The following is a 17036-nucleotide window of genomic DNA, read 5'->3' on the forward strand; positions in this document are numbered from 1 at the left end:
CCAACTACACGCTAAAGATAAAGCCTGCCTTGCATAATCGCCTGGTAAACAAAGAAAACAATAATCTTGGAATTGTACTGATGACTGGTTAATGTTCTTCCACATGCAGCTTCTTTACCTGTATATTCCATGTGGACAGCTGAGCTGACATGCACTGTTTCTGTAAAACTAAAGGCTTGTGGGTTGTTGCTTATTTAGCAACAACCCACAAGCCATGTTATGGAGAAATACTTAAGATCTGAAGCAAAGTTTCCAGGGGCTTTAAAAGTCAAATACAATATATCAGTCAATGTATTTCTTTTTTTACCAGCTACACAAATAAATATTTATGATAAAGATCCTTAAAAAAATCCCCCTCCAAAATCAGAAACACATTTTTGTTGACCTTGTTGTGAGTCAATGGCTCATGATTTCTGGAAAGAGATATTGTCGTTGAGTTTGTCAAAATGTTTTCGTTGCTTTGAGCACAACAAGCCGAGTGCCATCTAGTCTGTTATAGTGGAGAGAAGTCAGACATCTCCAACACTAAGCAATCGCACAAATAAAACTACATTGATCAATACAAGAAATGGTAAGAGGAAAAAATATGGATTTTTGATTTTGTGGTGAACTGTCCCTTTAAAGAATTGTGAGCAACAAATAAACTGAGTAGGTTGTTTTAAAGTGGACAGTTTGTGTGATGGTGTGTGAACAGTCTCTGAATCACCTTTTAATATTCTTTGGCATTTATTTACATACAGTTCTTGTTGCTTATTGGTGCGCATGTTCACCATTACTGATATATATATATATATATATATATATATATATATATATCAGTGCTCATTCCAGAGAGAGCTAGTTGAATGTTGAACCCTGATGCTTTTTCTTTTCCTTCACTTGTTGCAGTAAGAGGTAAAAAAGTCAGAGAAAATGAGTTGATTGGAGATGGAGGAGAAAAATGTTGAATACGTTAGAAGATGTGAAGAGCTAGCAGTCCAGCTGATGAAACAGCAGACATGGTTGATCAAATTAGAATTTGAGAGATCCAACGGTGATCATTTCTGTCTCCCATCAGTGCCATGCTGCACAACATTCACCCCCAAAAAATACTACTTTTAAACATTTCCAGAAAACATAATTATTAATTGTCATTTCCCCTTCCTTTCAGATGCAAGTGGCTTTTGCACAGTTGGTGTTTGGATGTAAAATCTTCAATGAACCTGTTGCATTAACAGCAAAATATCTCTGCAACTATGCAATACTTGTTAGCCTTGTAGTTCTCATTTATGTAGTAACAACACGGGCACAAAGTACTTTGAACCCACAGAGTTGATTTTCATCCTTTTCCAAATGTAAAAATATAGGCTAATTGTTGTTCCTAGCCCTGGTATGAAAATAAAAAAAGTGTATCCTCTTTCTTTGTAATGTACATATATATAAGGTCAACTTTGAAAAAAGCCAGTAGTTTTGTCCCGCCCACGGAGCTTATAGCAAATCAGCTTTTGGCAATCATCAACGTATGACTTCCTGTTCAGAGACGGGTCGCTAGGAGGCGTCTCGGGATATCCAGCCACTTTCCGTGAGGAAGGTGAGGATGCGCTTCTTGAGGACCTTGTCCAGGTAGCTGGGCAGCCGGCTCTTGGCCGGGATGCCTTGCCTTTTCTGCAGGTGGTCTTTGATGATGATGGTTTTGACAGTCAGGTATCGTGCGGGGCTGAGGTTCAGAGAGTTACACAGCACCTTCTCCCTGTCTGACAGCAGCTCAAAGCCCGCCAGATTCTCGATGGTGGCAAACTCACCATCTTTGCCCTCTTCTTTGACCCCACCTCCAACCCCCAACCCTCCAGCAAGGCCCCCCCCCCCCTCCAGCTCCACCCCCGAGTCCCATCCCAGAGCCGAGCCCGCCTCCTCCTGCACTGCCCCGTTTGGAGGTGACCACACTTTTGTTCTCCTTGCGTTTCTCCCGTTTGTGGCGCGCTGATTCATATTCAGCAGACTCCTCCAGGCGGGTGATGCCGTTGCGGCGGAAGCGTTGCAGCTCACGCACCTTGGTCCTCAGCACGCGCTCTTTATGCATGTTCTCAAAGAAGTCTTCAAACTCGCGATGGGCCATGAACTGGCAGAGCCCCCGCAGTCTGACCCGTTGCTCCTTTTCTTCCTTGGTGATCTTTCTTTTGGGCGTACTGGGAACAGGACCTGATCCTGCTGCTGTAGTAGAACCTGATCCAACTGTGCCACCGCCAGCTCCTGCCCCCCCGACACCACCAGCAGTGCCTATGATTCCCAGCGCTCCTGGCTTCTCCTTGTCCTTCTTGTCTCGGCCCAGGAACGTAGGCACCAGGTTGTAGTCTCGGGCGATGTTCTTACGTCGCTGGCGCTCTCTGAGCTTCCGCACATACATGTCCACATGAGCACGTTTCATTTCAATTTCCACATCCTCGTCGTCGTAGTTCACAGACAGCGCGCTGATGAGCTTCTCTGCATCCTGGTCATATTCAATCTCATAGTCGTCACGTAGAGGCATGTAGCCCAGCTGCTGCTGCTCGGCCAGGCTGATATCCAGCAGAGGGAGCGGGGTGGTGAGACTCGGCGACAGGGGCCCTCCGCTTGGGCAGGTGTGGTCCGTCACTCGGTTGGGAATGCTGTCAGGGATGCAGGCTTTACCCAGGTTTCCGTGGATGTACATGGTGACGTAGTGCTCCATGACTTCCTGAGGAGTTCGGGATGCTCCAACGTGAGCGGCCATGTCCTCCTGAAAGACAGCACAAACAGGAAGTTGTTACTAACGAGCATCGAGGAAGAAATATGCTGTTATTTCCTATGTCCATTATTATTATTATTATTATCATCCGCAATTTCCTGAAAATTCCCAAGTAAGTTTTCAGGAGAGAACTATGTAATTTAATACCAACAATGTGGAATATGAGGCAGTATTCAGTTGAAATACTTGAACATCTCATTGGTAATGTAACCTAGAGAGCAGCAGTGCACAGCAAGCTGCTGACTGACTTTGAAGATAAAGTTTACAATTATAAACTATTCGACTCTTCAATGGGGAACTTTCATTTGAGCTTATGGAATGTTGTTGTAAATACTTTTGATATTTAGTATATTTCAATTATGCAAATATTCAAACCTTTAATTTTAAACAATTAGCAAGGTATTTAGATATTTGTGGAACATGTTTGTGTATTTTAATGTTTCATTTATATTATTTAGTTATATTTGAATCTTTTTTAGTTAATTTGCTATGAGCTTAAGTTTACTCAACTAAATGAGAATCAATGTGTCTCAAACTATTTTAACTAATAAGAAAAAGAATTATGATATAACAGATTCATCAATAATTAAATATGTGTAGTTGCAATACATGACTCATCATGGGATGTGTAATAAATAAAATACATAAAGTTTACATGTGATATATGTCGTGAATTGAATGAATAGTGAGTTTTACTTGGTGTGTGATATCTAAAAAAGAACTACTTCACCGACCTGCAACATAACTTAAGCTATAGTCGAGTTGAGTTCTTTGGGTTTGTTACATTGTTCTAATGCTACTCTCTTTTGTTCCTCCTGGTGTGTATGTGCTGCAGCTTTCTCATGTAATAATACATTTCTATCTAAAGTTATAGTTATGTTACTAACTTACTCTCGAGCTCCCATCCTCCACGAGACACATCTGGGCCTTTAATAGAACCCTGAACATGTAGAACATTCTTGTGTTTATGATTTACGACAGAACGAAGATAACACGGACTGTCCTAAAGGTCATGAACGTTACCGTAACATCGCCGCTACGAGCCAACTGTTACTCGGGACATTCTACTTGTACTTTGAACACAACTCTTGTGAACCTATCTGGTGAGTTGTGGAGGGAAATTAAGTGAAGTAACTTAAAAAGTGATGTACCCAGTTTCCAAATCCATATTGCTCGATAGCATCGAGCAGCGACTGCTCTTCCCTGCTGGTCCATCCTCCCGCTGCCTCGGGACCCCAGAGGGAGAACCGGCCGCCGTCGACCTGCTGGTAGCCGTGCCATCTCCGGTGATTACCGATTTCTGCCCCCGCCGAGAAACACTCCGGACACAGCTCGATATCGGGGCAGTCGGTGCAGCGAAGCCGCAGGTTTGTAACATCTGCTAGGCAGTTAACGCAGTACTTCTTCCCCAGGTCGGCCATGTTGCCTGGCTCCTGCTTCTTGTTGTTGGAGGCAGAACTGCGCGCCTGCGCACAACGAGCTTCGCAGCGCGACCTGCTCACATCCTGGTCTTTAATATTAATGAGTAAGGTCGGGGCGCCTCTGATTGGATCCCGATCCCAGTTTCCAGGACAACCGAAACAAAACGAACCGTGGTATTGACTTCGGAAGTGCACGAGCCCTATAGCTATAGAGAAATTGAATAACACTTTTGGATATTCTTTATTTAATTGAAAATGGATGGAGGGACAGAAAATGAGGTGAAGAATGATGGGATGCTGCCAGCAGATGCCTCCAACGATGAGGTAAATGGAAATGTAAAGGAAGGTGTTCCAGCTGAAATGGTTGCATCGGATCCTCATGAAGAGAACTCTGGAAGCATTAAAGGGGCCCCTGTTGAAGAAGAGGCCTCAAGTGAACCAGAAGAGAACAGTGGAAACCAGTTCCCGGGTGTTGATTACATCACAAGTGAAGACTTGGCTGTGAAGAAGCATGAAGTCAAGGAACAGCCAATATCCCACGAGGAGAGTGTTGTTTTTGAAATAGACAGCATTGATGACAATGGACCTCCCAGACTGCATCTCAAGACCCCGGACGGCCAGAACACCAGTCAGGAGGAAGACGAGGCCGAAGAAGACAAATCCACTGCTGCTCCTGCAGCTGGAGGACACATCAGCCATGAAGAGTCCACGCAGCTCCTCCAGGAGCTCCTCCAATACCGGGATGAAGCCCTCCAACAGCGCAGCCTGCTGCAGATGAAGCTGGCAGAGTTCTTCCACAAGAAGGCTGGGCACGACGCCCAGCTGGACAGGGATATACCGGTGTCAGAGCAGCTGCAGCAGTATGAGAAGTACATTAGCATCCTGACTGACCTGAAGCAGCAGCTCGCCGCTGATTCAGAGACAGCTCAGCAGCAGGCGGAGGAGCTGAGGTTAAAGTCCCAAGAGAAGCTGGACAAGGTCAGTCTCATTTTCAGGGCCTGTGCAGGCTTTCGACATTGTTCTGAAACTTTGCCTGATATAATCTGATCATTTCCAAGGTAAACTATTTGGAAACTTTCTTTCAAAGTATGCAAAATGAATTAAAGAAATAAAACAGAGAAGCAGTATTAGAAGTGGAGAAAATGAATTAGGGCGAACGTTAATAAAAGGCTTTTAGATGCTTTATTTGTCCCAATTTCCCCCTATTGTACTACTGCATGTGAGAAAAAGTTGTGTAAAACCTTAAGTGTATCCAGAGAGAGCTGTGTGAAGTCTAAAATGCCCTCAAATTCAATTCAATTATATTTGTATAGCTCAATATCACAGATCACAAATTTGCCTCAGAGGGCCTTACAGTCTGTACACATCCGACGATCTGTCCATCATAGAACAGGAAAAACTGCTAAAACAAGGAAACCTCAGCAAGAGCAACAGAGGAGGGTCCTCTATCAGGATGTAATAGATGTCATGTGTACAGAATGAACAGCATAATTAAATTACAACATAGTCAATCCATATGATTGAAATGATTCATATAATGAGAGTATTCATAGCAGTAATAATAGCAGAAATGATAATAGTAAAATATGTATTACTAATAACAATAATAATAATGATATTAAAAGCAGTGATAATAAAACAAGTTCTGTACAAATCAAGAACTATAAAAAGAAAATAGAGAAATGTACATTTAAAAATAGTCAGTGTTATTGTTGAGACGGTTCTTGTGTGGTTTTGGTGCTGCTGGACTGCAGGCTCCAGTCGAAAGGGAATTGTTTTAGGGTTGGCCCCACTAACTTCCCGGGATGATGTACTACTTTCTGTTAAAGTTCAAACCGATTTGGTTATTTCACATGACAGATTTCTGTGTATCTGTTTCTGTCTCACTGGTTTGAAGTGGGCGGGGCTCGGTTGGAAAACGGTGAGGTCACATATTTCTGTGGAATAATCAGAGTTTTGCCAAATTTGAATCAAAATCTAAGTTGTGGGGTTGTCTACTTATATTAATGGCAATATCAATCAAATCTGAGCAAACCACACCCACAGTCCTGATGTGTTATAGTGTTAATGAATAGTAACATGTATATTTAATATCAACTTTGATTGCTTCTTATTAAATAAAGAATATTTAATGATGGAGAAATACTTAAGATGAAGAGTGTAAAATGGTCTCTATCCCTGCAGGGAAAAGGAGTACAAGGGCCCTACACATGCTGCTCCACAGTGAGCTGGGTGGAGGTGACCTGCATACTGAACCGTGCACACATTACTCTCAGCACTACGCCAACAGGGGAATGATTTAGGAACAAACTAAGAAAGTTAGCAAAACACAACTGGAAAGCCTGGAATAAATAGTGTAATCTGTAACCATGTAGGGACCCGGTGTACCCTTTTTAGAAAATTACAATTGAAACATTTAGCAAGTACTCATATTATTATTATACTATAATGAATGTATGACTGAACAAAAAACTATTTTGTTATCCAACATATGTTTGAGCAACCAAATCAGAAGACCTCTACCAGTGTCCAAGAAGTGTTGATTGCGTGTACTGATCAGAGGGTCCGAACTGTCTGATTTTCATCCTCAGGTGGAAAATGAATGGCGAGCGTTCGCGGCACTGAAGCAGGATGTAGCTGTGGCAGCACTAAGCGGATGCCTGGGTAAACAAGCCGCTCAGGCCAAAGTGGAGGCAACAGGGAAGCTGCTGCAGCATGAGCTGACCAAGCTGCGCCTCAAGCACATCAAGCTGAGGATCAAGATTCACAGGCTGGAGGCAGAGCTCCATGAGGAGGAAGAACATGCCAGGGACCCTCTACATCTGCAGTTTGAGCAGCTGCAGGCAGAGAGGCTGGAGCTGAAAAAACAGACAGAAAAGCAAAATGAGGAATGTTCAAAGATGCAGAAAAAGATCAGCAGCAGCTTGGAGGTAGGTTGACCAATCAAAAAGCACAGATTGCGTCAAACTAATTTCTGTAGTTGTTTCACAAAATGTGAATTCTGGTAATAAGTAATTGAGTGAGCAGTGTTTCGTTGTTTTATCAGCTCCTGTCAAATGTGAAGGAGAAGCTGTTCTGGAGCCAGATGGAGGTCCAGGCCCAGCGAGAGCAGCTGGACAAGGTGGAGACCACGGTGGCCAGGAAGAGGGACCTCTTGACCAGGACTAGGCAGGCACGCAACGGCCTGCTGAGAGACAACCTGAGACTGAAGGAGCATCGTGGACTGCTGGGGAACAGGGTCCTGCTGCGGGACTTTGAGGACACTGTGGACGCTTCCAACCACCTGGAAGAACAACTGGAGGATCTGAAGGGCCGACAAGCTGGGACTGTCTTCAGTAATGGCAGACGGAAGAAGAAGCTGGAGACAACTTCATGAATGAATGAGCCATCCATCCATCCATTTTCCTCCGCTTATCCGGGGTCGGGTCGCGGTGGCAGCAGGCCAAGCAGGCTGACCCAGACTTCCCTCTCGCCCGCAACATTTTCCAGCTCATACTGGGGGATCCCGAGGCGTTCCCAGGCCAGCTGGGAGATATAATCCCTCCAGCGTGTTCTGGGTCTTCCCCGGGGTCTCCTCCCAGTTGGGCGTGCCCGGAAAACCTCCAATGGGAGGCGTCCAGGAGGCATTCTAATTAGATGCCCGAACCACCTCAGCTGACTCCTTTCGATGCGAAGGAGTAGCGGCTCGACTCCAAGTTCCCTCCTGATGTCCGAGCTGCTTACCCTATCTCTAAGGCTGAGCCCGGCCACCCTACGGAGGAAACTCATTTCGGCCGCTTGTACCCGCGACCTTGTCCTTTCGGTCACGACCCAGAGTTCGTGACCATAGGTGAGGGTAGGAACATAGACCGACCAGTAAATTGAGAGCTTTGCCTTCCGGCTCAGCTCTCTCTTCACCAAGACGGTCCGGTGCAGCGCCTGCTTTACTGCTGCAGCCGCACCGATCCGCCTGTCGATCTCCCGCTCCATCTTACCCTCACTCGTGAACAAGACCCCGAGATACTTAAACTCCTTCACTTGAGGTAGGCACTCCGTCCCCACCTGGAGGGAGCAATCCACCGGTTTCCGGCAGAGCACCATGGCCTCGGATTTGGAGGTGCTAACTCTCATCCCCGCCGCTTCACACTCGGCTGCAAACCGCCCCAATGAATGCTGGAGGTCAAGATCCGAGGAGGCCAACAGGACCACATCGTCTGCATATAGCAGAGCGGTGATCCCGAGACCCCCGAACCTGACGTTCTCCGACGCCCGGCTGCGCCTAGAAATCCTGTCCATGAAAGTCACGAACAGGACCGGTGACAAAGGGCAGCCCTGGCGGAGGCCAACACCCACCGGGAACGTGTCTGACTTATTGCCGAGAATGCGGACACAGCTCCTACTGCAGTCGTACAGAGACCGGATAGCCCGTTGTAACGGGTCCGGCACCCCATACTCCCGCAGCACCCCCCACAAGAACCCCCGAGGGACCCGGTCGAAAGCCTTCTCCAAGTCCACAAAACACATGTAGACTGGTTGGTAAAAACACAGATACATTGTGCATGTTTTTGATTAATATTAAGTCATTTTTAATGTAAAATGTTTCATTCTATATTTATGTTTCTTCTGTGTTAATTGTTATGCACCAAACAACAAAGGGAAATTACTTGTAAGATGTATGTGAAAAGCAGTGGCGGGCCGTGGATTTTATACCTGGGCCTTCAGTGCTGTTCTACACTTCTAATAACCTCATTATGACGTCACAGCTACGGGTTATTATTTGTTTCGTCTAAAAGCCGCATATTCACATAACACTGCAACATTTGACAAATGAAATAAAATGTTACATAAAGCTCAACACCTAGCATACAAAACACGAAATGCAGAGTGCAGATACATGAATACGAGCATGACGGGACGCTGCGTCATTAACGGACAATATAGTCCAAATCAATGTAACACAATGACAAACTCACAAGAGCAGTCGCATATATTCGTATGACAACAAAGCAACAAATCAATCCAGCAGACCTGCAGCGGATCCACGCATTCCACCACACGAGCACGAGCCATTCAAATATTATTCATAAAAACGCCACGATCGACAAATGAACAGTAGTAACTGTAGAGGTAAACAAACGAACTTCACTTACCAAATGCTGTCTATCCTCCTTTCTTTGTTGACAAAGAGTTTAATCCCAGTACATCAGTTCCAGTAAGAAGTCCTTCTCCATTCATCGATGCCAGTCGAGCCTCCACAGTTGTATTTCGCCAGTCGTCGTCGGTCTTCCGCTGCCGGTCGGTTGTCGGTCTTCCGCCGCTGTTCGCTGGTCGTCTTCGACCGCCGTTCGGTCGTCGTCTTCGGCTGTGGAACGGCGAAGGGCGGGCCGCGGTTGTGGAGCTGTTTCCCTGCGAACATGGTCGTTGAGTTGTCGATCCACTCGAGTCTCTCCAAAAGTACCGACGCTCAGTTAAAATGAAACACATTCACAGCCATAACATGTGCAACGCTTCTCCGATGCTGCATACAAATCCTTTTCCTGGCTGGGTCAGGGCTGCTAGCTGTGGGGACATTTCTTACTGTCCAGTTTGTCATGAAATGCCCTTCTTGAGAAAAGCGTTCCCAGTAACTCCGCCACTAAATCCGTTTCTCCTCCTCCTTCCGCCATTTGATGAAAACAAAGCTGACGTAGCTGTAGGCCTGCAAGCCGCTCTGGCGTCTAAGAATCTCAAACTAAAGATCTGATTGGTTGAAGACTATGTCAATCAACAATATCGTCCCCATTCACTTAACCTGCACATGGATTCACTGGTGAGTCTGCAGGCCTGGGGCCTCTCTTCTTACCTAGAGATGCAGAGGTGAAATCTGATTGGATAAAAGCTCTACTTAAAATAAGCTGCACTGGAAGCAGAGCAACTGAGGAACACAGTAGCTGTGCAATGAGAAAATAAGATAATGGAAAAAATATTTGTATAAATTATAATACATATAAGAAAAAATTAAATGTATTTAAGAAAAAATATTAAATAGCTATAACTTTGTGATTCTGTTTAGGCCAGCAGAGAAGGCTTTGCAGGCCCTGACGGCCCGCTACTGGTGAAAAGAAAACTGATTCTGACATTTCCCTCTTTTTCCCCCACAAATTCCTGACACTGGACCAAGGCAACCACAAGAGGGCACTGTTGTACTTTAATTTACACGAAGAGCTGAGTTTACCTGCCTGCATCACACACATCCTGTGTTAACATTGTCCATGTAGTCACACAAGCAATATCTTTTTTTATCAGTTATCTATTTTTCCAGTTCTTTTAACATCTGGTTAATAGTTTCATTGAAACATTTCACACATTATCTACAGACAAAACTCTTCAGAAGGTTCCCCTTATAACATTCACTATGGAACTACAATTTCAGAGCTATATCTTGTTTCTTTGTTAGAGACTTCCCCATCAGACTGCTCTCCACGTCCAGGTGAGGAGACTTCAAAGATCCCAAAGGATACTAAAAGCCTAGACCCACCCATCCACAACCTGTTCACCCTCCTGCTGTCTGGAAAGAGATACTGAAGTATCAGCTGCTGAACCACCAGACTTCAGATCAGCTTCTTTCCTCAGGCTGGGATAATAAAGTTTTGCTTTGTGTCTTTTTTATGGCACAAAATGGGACTACAAACTGCATTTCGTATGATGACAATAAATGAACCCTTGTAACCTTGTTGTGGCTGCTTTGCATTCTGCTCTGAGAGAAAGCAATTTACCTCTAATGGAATATCTCTGATAGTTTTGGTGTCCAGGAATTTAGTCACCTGTCTGATGTCTGAATCCGCTCCAATACAATGGCAGTGAATGGATTGGACACACAATAATACATGGCCAATAGTTTTCTTGGGGAAAAGGTCCCCATGGAAAGTGTCCACAGTGAGGTCTGTGGTCCATTCATCTCTATTGTATAAGATGTCTCGTGTATGGATTTGTAGCATATGGCCTCCTCCAACAGCAATTCATCACATGTGAAATGTGATAAAGCACATACGACTTTATGATCTATCCATCACGTGTAATTGATGTTTTTACATGTGATATGTTAGAATTCAAATGTGAAATAATAAAAATATAAAATGTGAATAACTACTCACTATCAGAAGGAAATCTATTGAATGTCTCTTTTCGGTCGGTAATAACCCACATGTGCTTTATCACACATTAACGTGTAATATGGGTTTCACATGCGTTATATTCAACCTGACCATGTCTCTGGAACAGACTCTCAAGGTATTGTTCAGCCTACTTGAAATTACTGCTCTTTTGAGAAGACATGGTCCATTAAGTAGCTGCTCTGGAGTTTGCCCACTTGTCTGGAAATGTACCCGTTCTGATTACAGTATGTCGTGAGTACTCCAAGGATAAGCCTCAATGGACCAGAAGTCCTTAAAGCGCTCCGTCATGAGCTGGCTCACGGTTCAGAGGAGAACACAGAATAAAGTTGGAGGTCAAAGATAAAATAAAAATACTAAATAGGGTTATTTACAAAACAAATGAATTAGATGTGAACAATCAGTAACATCTGTGATGTCTGAGTGACAAAGAAAAGGAAAAACAAGCAACCAAACCAGGAAACCGTGGGAGAGCTGAGAGAGGCAGAGGCAGCCTGTCCAGTGTTAAAGGATCATAACCCAGGTGAGCCGGCTCAGTAAAGACCTGTACCACCAGACAGGCAAAGTAGACACTTTCATATTATTTGAATCGATATTCATCCCAACCCCACCAATAAAGCACACACAGTCATTTGTCGGGAAGTTTATTGATATATATACAAGCATGTCTGTCACCGAGGCGGAGACTGTCTGAGATATACAACAGAGTAGAAAATGTATAAGGTGCAAAAAACACAGATGCATGAGTGAACACTACTTCTGTCATCAAAGCACCATGTATATTGAGCAGAATCAACATGACGAGCGTCACACAGCGTAGTGGAACGTTGAGAAACCACCATGAATATGTGACACTGACAAGTATGTGTGTGTGTTTTTCTAAAAAATGTAAGTCACAGTCTCTAATTTAGCAAACACACTATTTACAACAAGTGTCTCTATTTTTAGTGCATCCAAGGAACATTCCAAACCCATCAACATTACGTCGATGGGTTTGGAATGTGCCTTGGATGCAATTGAGCGCGCAAACACACACACACACACACACACACACACACACACACACACACACACACACACACACACACACACACACACACACACACACACACACACACACACACACACACACACACACACACAATGCACAGAGACTCAGATGACAGGACTACAGTAAAGCAGTGGCGTGATGAGAGGAGCTGGACTGAGGCTCTTGGATGAGGGACTAACGTTCAGCCAGTTGAGGTTTCTGAGTTTTCCAACGACGAGCGCCAAATCTGAGGGCTGCCACGCCTCGGCCTGACCTGCCCAGCTTTTGAAAGCTAACGCACACCGGCTAGAGTCCTGCTACAGCCCGATGCCAGCCATCAGCATCACACTAAGGTACAATTTAAAGAAGCATGATTACTCATTTACCTCTGAAACAGCATGGCTAAAACTGTACTGGGTGACTTTGAATACTTCTAATGTTAAACCAGCTTTCAGTGAGGGGTGACGATGAAGTGAGACTCTGATTATGTTCATTCCATTTGCTAGATTAAAAAGCTGTTAACACTGAATTTGCAGTTGTAGCCAGACATATCTGTGGCTACTAGCATTTCCCTTGATTTATCATTTATCAGTTAGTTTTGTTTAATCTGTAGAGGGACACATACTTCTTACATTGATCATTTGTAGTCAGCAGGTTGTGATACTCATATAACATTTGTGACTCAAAATAAGGTATTCTATGCTTCACTCACCTCTGCAGGTACAGAACATATGGACTGGTAGTGTATGGTTGTTTCAAAGAAAACTTCATAATGTATAAATGTAATAATGAATCACTTTCTGTGTGTAAAAATGTCCTTAAACTGTACTAACCATGACCAAGTAAAAACAATGAATGGCATCTTCATTTATGGGATGTCTCAATGTGTGATTTTAACACTACCTGTCCTGTCAACATGTCTCAGATCAACCTCCATAATGGGTTGTGTTTTTTACAGTTTGGGTGATCTTGAGAATACTTGTGCTTCTTGAATGAGCCCTTAGAGCTCAGCTGGTGTGTGTACCATTGTTGTGATGTACTTTGTTTGCTGACGCTGACTCACATGACGGTGGAGGAAATGGGATTCTGTGGAGCGCCACAAATTCATCAAAAATAACTTTAAATACATCAACATAAATTAAAAAAAATGGAAGCTAGTATTTCCAATAAACATTTACAAATAAATACTTGGTTTTGACCTTTTTGAAAACCCACTGTCAATCAAAAAAAAGGTGACTGAAAATAAAGTAGAGCGGACAACACAAGTGGCACAACTTAGTACATTCAGCATGCTCAATGTAAGACAGTTTGAAAAGGATGCTACGTCTGCATGTTGTGGCACTGACAGGATGTGAATGCTATGCTCGTGTGCTCCTCAACACATTCTCAGACTGTATGAACAGTTTTAAATAAATATATGCACAATTTCTGTAAAAGAAAATGAAAGACATGAAAGTAGACTGAAGTGAGGGGCTGGCTGTTTATGTGCCGGTCTTCTGCTCCCATTCCTGCAGAACAAACACAGAGAACCACCAGTTTACTACCACTCTCCATCTTTCAGGATGAATACTATCGTCAGTAATACCAGTACACGTGTAATAATTCTCATACAAATCAATCTAGACACAAGCCTGTTAATAAATCAAGAAAGAAGAAACAAAACTTGTGTTGATGGAGTACCTAAACAATTATTCAAATGTTCAAACCACCAACACCAATATTTCTATGGTTTTGTTCAGAACTGGATTGAACAACCTAACTGCACACAGACTGTGTACGAGGAGGCCCAGGAGCACCTCCACCTGCTCAGGCCCTTCAATGCCACCAAGGACATGATAATGGTAACAGGATCTGTACTCATCTTCAACATTCATCCTGGTACACTGGTGTCACTACCAAACACAAAGCCAGACTCTCCTGCTAACTTATCACAACAACAAAAGAATTGGTTCACCCCATCACCTGGTCAGTGATCCGGGAAGCTATTCTGATCAAGCAGGACCACTTTCACCCCTCAATCCTTCCAGTCACTGCCCCTGGTCGCACTGGGAGGTCCCACTAGGGAACAGGAGCTGAACCCTGACCCGTTCACCATCAGAGTGATCGAGTGATACTTGTCTTGTATCCATGGACACACTGAAGCAGGAGCTGATAAAACTAATTCAATGGGGACAATTTGACAAGCTGGAGACAAATATTGAAATAAAGAGAGCTCAAGTTGTAGACTGTTTACATCCCTAAAATCAGTATGGGAACTGTTCCAAAACACAGAGTATCATCTGTTCTTACAGTCAAATACTGTAAAATATGTTCTGCACACTTAAACAGGACTGTGGCATCTTATATGGAAGCCAAAAGCGACCAAGACAGACCTGGTCAGCCAAACATTAACATGATTTGACAAGTAGAGTTTCAAGTCTGATACATGACTACAGACACTACCGATACACTGGTGTAGTAAATGTAAATATCTCCCACAACTGGCCTGATATTAGCAAACGCTTATACATTGCTGTAGGCCGGTCTGCATTGTGAGCTCTGACCTTGGCCTTCCTGAGGACGTGTCCCCGGACTGGAGAGGCCTTCTGGCCCCCCTGCTGCCGGCGGAGCAGTGAGGCGCTGTTGACTGGCAGAGAGCAGGACTCTGTGTCACTGGTGTCACAGCTGGAGAAGGAAGAAGACTCCTGGGCCCGTCGCAGCGTCCCTGGGGACTACACACACACACACACACACACACACACACACACACACACACACACACACACACACACACACACACACACACACACAGAGTAAGTTACTTCGTTTCAACCAAGCAACATGTGATTTGTAAACTACTCTGGAGCATTAAAGCAGCACAAATTAACCAGCAGACAGTACAGGTGGACTGACCTGGATTCCAGAGGAGCCAGTTTTTGGTTCGATCGTGAGGCCCAGGGTGACCCCGCCGCTCAGGGCTTTCTTCAGGCTCTCTTTCACCTCAGACTGCTCCAGTTCCAGGTTGACCCGCTCCTCCTCCCTCTGCCTGCAGTCCTCCTCCACCTTCTTCAGTCGCTCCGACAGCGAGGCGTGTGAACGTTTGCCTAATGGAGGAGGAGAGGGGGATTTCTCTGTGAATGTTTATCACTGTAAAAAACATGTACCTGCCAAGATGTTGAGTAGAGGTTGGAGAGCTTTTCCTGCTGCTTTAAATTTCAGACATAACCTTTTCAAAGACAAGCTCTTATTGCTCCTACCAGCAGCAGCTTCCACAGCAGTGCGCAGGTCTCTCCGCTCCTTCTTCAGCTGGGTCAGGTGGTTCCTGATCTCCTGTTTCTTCTTCATCAGCTCTTCCTCCTTGGCCTGCAGCCGCTTGGCGTCGGCCTCAACGCGGTTCTTCCCGTACTTGCACTGCTCTACATCTGCACAACAAAGACTGGGTGTGAAGAAGCTGGATCCAAGATTTTGAAATCCTGCATGGCGGCCGTCACGTGACCAAGCTAGCACTACTGCTAGCACATCTCATTTGCTGATGTTGTTGTATGAGTTATTTTATTTTTAATCAACGTTCCAGTGGACACATGTCACACAGGACATGATGACTTATTATTGAAAGTACGGCTTGTTGTCTTCTGACTTTCTTATCTGGTTTTCCTTGAGTCTTTTTCTGGGTGACGGACTCACAACCGGACTACTTATTTAGTTGAAGTAGACAACCTGAGGACTGAGAGGATTTTTTGAGGACGTTTGCCTTTGTTTCTCACCGCGTACACCGCGTGTTGAGATTTGGGGAAAGTTGCCACTTTCCCCAAATCTCAACAGTTAACTTGGTGACTAAAAAGTTATTATTACCAATGGGAATCATTTTCAAAATAATAATAAATGAGACTCATGTTTTAATAAACTTGAATTATCCTTTAACTTCAGATCCCCTCTGTGATTTTTTTATTAGCATGTAAATGTATTATAAGTCGTTCAGAAATGCAATCAAGCTGGCAAAAATCGTGGGTATTTATGATAATAATAATAAAATATATTTATACAGCGCTTTTCACAGACAAAAAGTCACAAAGTGCTTAACAGAGCAGAAATTTTAAAAGCATAAAAACCACAATGTGACAGATGGAGTTGGATATCATCTGCATATAAATGATAGGACACATTGTAACTTTTTATAATTGGTCCCAAAGGTAACAAATAAAGGGAAAATAACAGAGACCCCACCACAAGACAGTGGAGAAGTAACAAGACACAAAATCACCCACAGAGACATCAAAACTTCTGTCAGCGAGGTAAGATGTAAACTTAGGGGGCGACTAGCAGCCTGTCATAGGCTGCACACTGCTCCTTGATACAGGGATAGGTCAAATGCAGAGGAAAAGTTCCCCCTTAACGGGATAAATATTTTTTATTTAATTTTCTATATATTAAGGTTCCCTTTCCTATAGAACAGGTCTATACCGTGTTCTTTTATTAAACAAACTAAATAGCCTTATGTTATGTATCTTATTTACATGACAGCATGTCATTTCTGTCTCTACATGGTCGCACGTTTACAATTCTCCTCTGCTCTCTGTATCGCGCACAGCGGAGTTATGCCCCCATGCTGCACACACAAACACAGACACAGACACGTGTCACAGGTGAGCACACTCTGACCAGCGGACAGAGAGCGTGCGTCGGAAAATATGTCCCGTAAACCACCTGAAAAGCAGACTACAATATCTGCGTTT

At 44.1% G+C, this 17036-nt stretch overlaps 3 protein-coding genes across 3 annotated transcripts in view; 1 reads left to right on the forward strand and 2 right to left on the reverse strand.

Annotated features, from left to right (window-relative positions):
* Positions 1 to 260: 260 nt before the first annotated feature.
* Positions 261 to 4173, reverse strand: tada2b (transcriptional adaptor 2B). The gene is given in 3 exon segments (XM_079184450.1): positions 261 to 1840; positions 1842 to 2734; positions 3895 to 4173. Coding segments are annotated over 3 exon segments (1476 nt in total). The 5' UTR covers positions 4165 to 4173; the 3' UTR covers positions 261 to 1527.
* Positions 4174 to 4419: 246 nt separating this feature from the next.
* Positions 4420 to 7540, forward strand: cfap184 (cilia and flagella associated protein 184; the record flags this gene model as incomplete). The annotated part of the gene is made up of 3 exons (XM_079184648.1): positions 4420 to 5142; positions 6756 to 7094; positions 7211 to 7540. 3 exons carry the CDS (start codon positions 4420 to 4422, stop codon positions 7538 to 7540), a joined length of 1392 nt encoding a protein of 463 aa, XP_079040774.1.
* Positions 7541 to 11934: 4394 nt separating this feature from the next.
* The window catches only part of afap1 (actin filament associated protein 1), a 77397-nt gene continuing 72295 nt past the window's right edge, over positions 11935 to 17036 (reverse strand). The window contains exons 14-17 of the mRNA XM_079184475.1: positions 15561 to 15725; positions 15217 to 15407; positions 14868 to 15035; positions 11935 to 13832 (exon numbers count right to left, since the gene is read on the reverse strand). Of these exons, the coding sequence (XP_079040601.1) occupies positions 13806 to 13832; positions 14868 to 15035; positions 15217 to 15407; positions 15561 to 15725 (551 nt within the window). The 3' untranslated portion in view covers positions 11935 to 13805. The remainder of the gene's footprint in view (positions 13833 to 14867; positions 15036 to 15216; positions 15408 to 15560; positions 15726 to 17036) is intronic.

This window comes from Pholis gunnellus (genome assembly GCF_910591455.1).
Source record: "Pholis gunnellus genome assembly, chromosome: 23".
Lineage (NCBI taxonomy): Eukaryota > Metazoa > Chordata > Actinopteri > Perciformes > Pholidae > Pholis > Pholis gunnellus.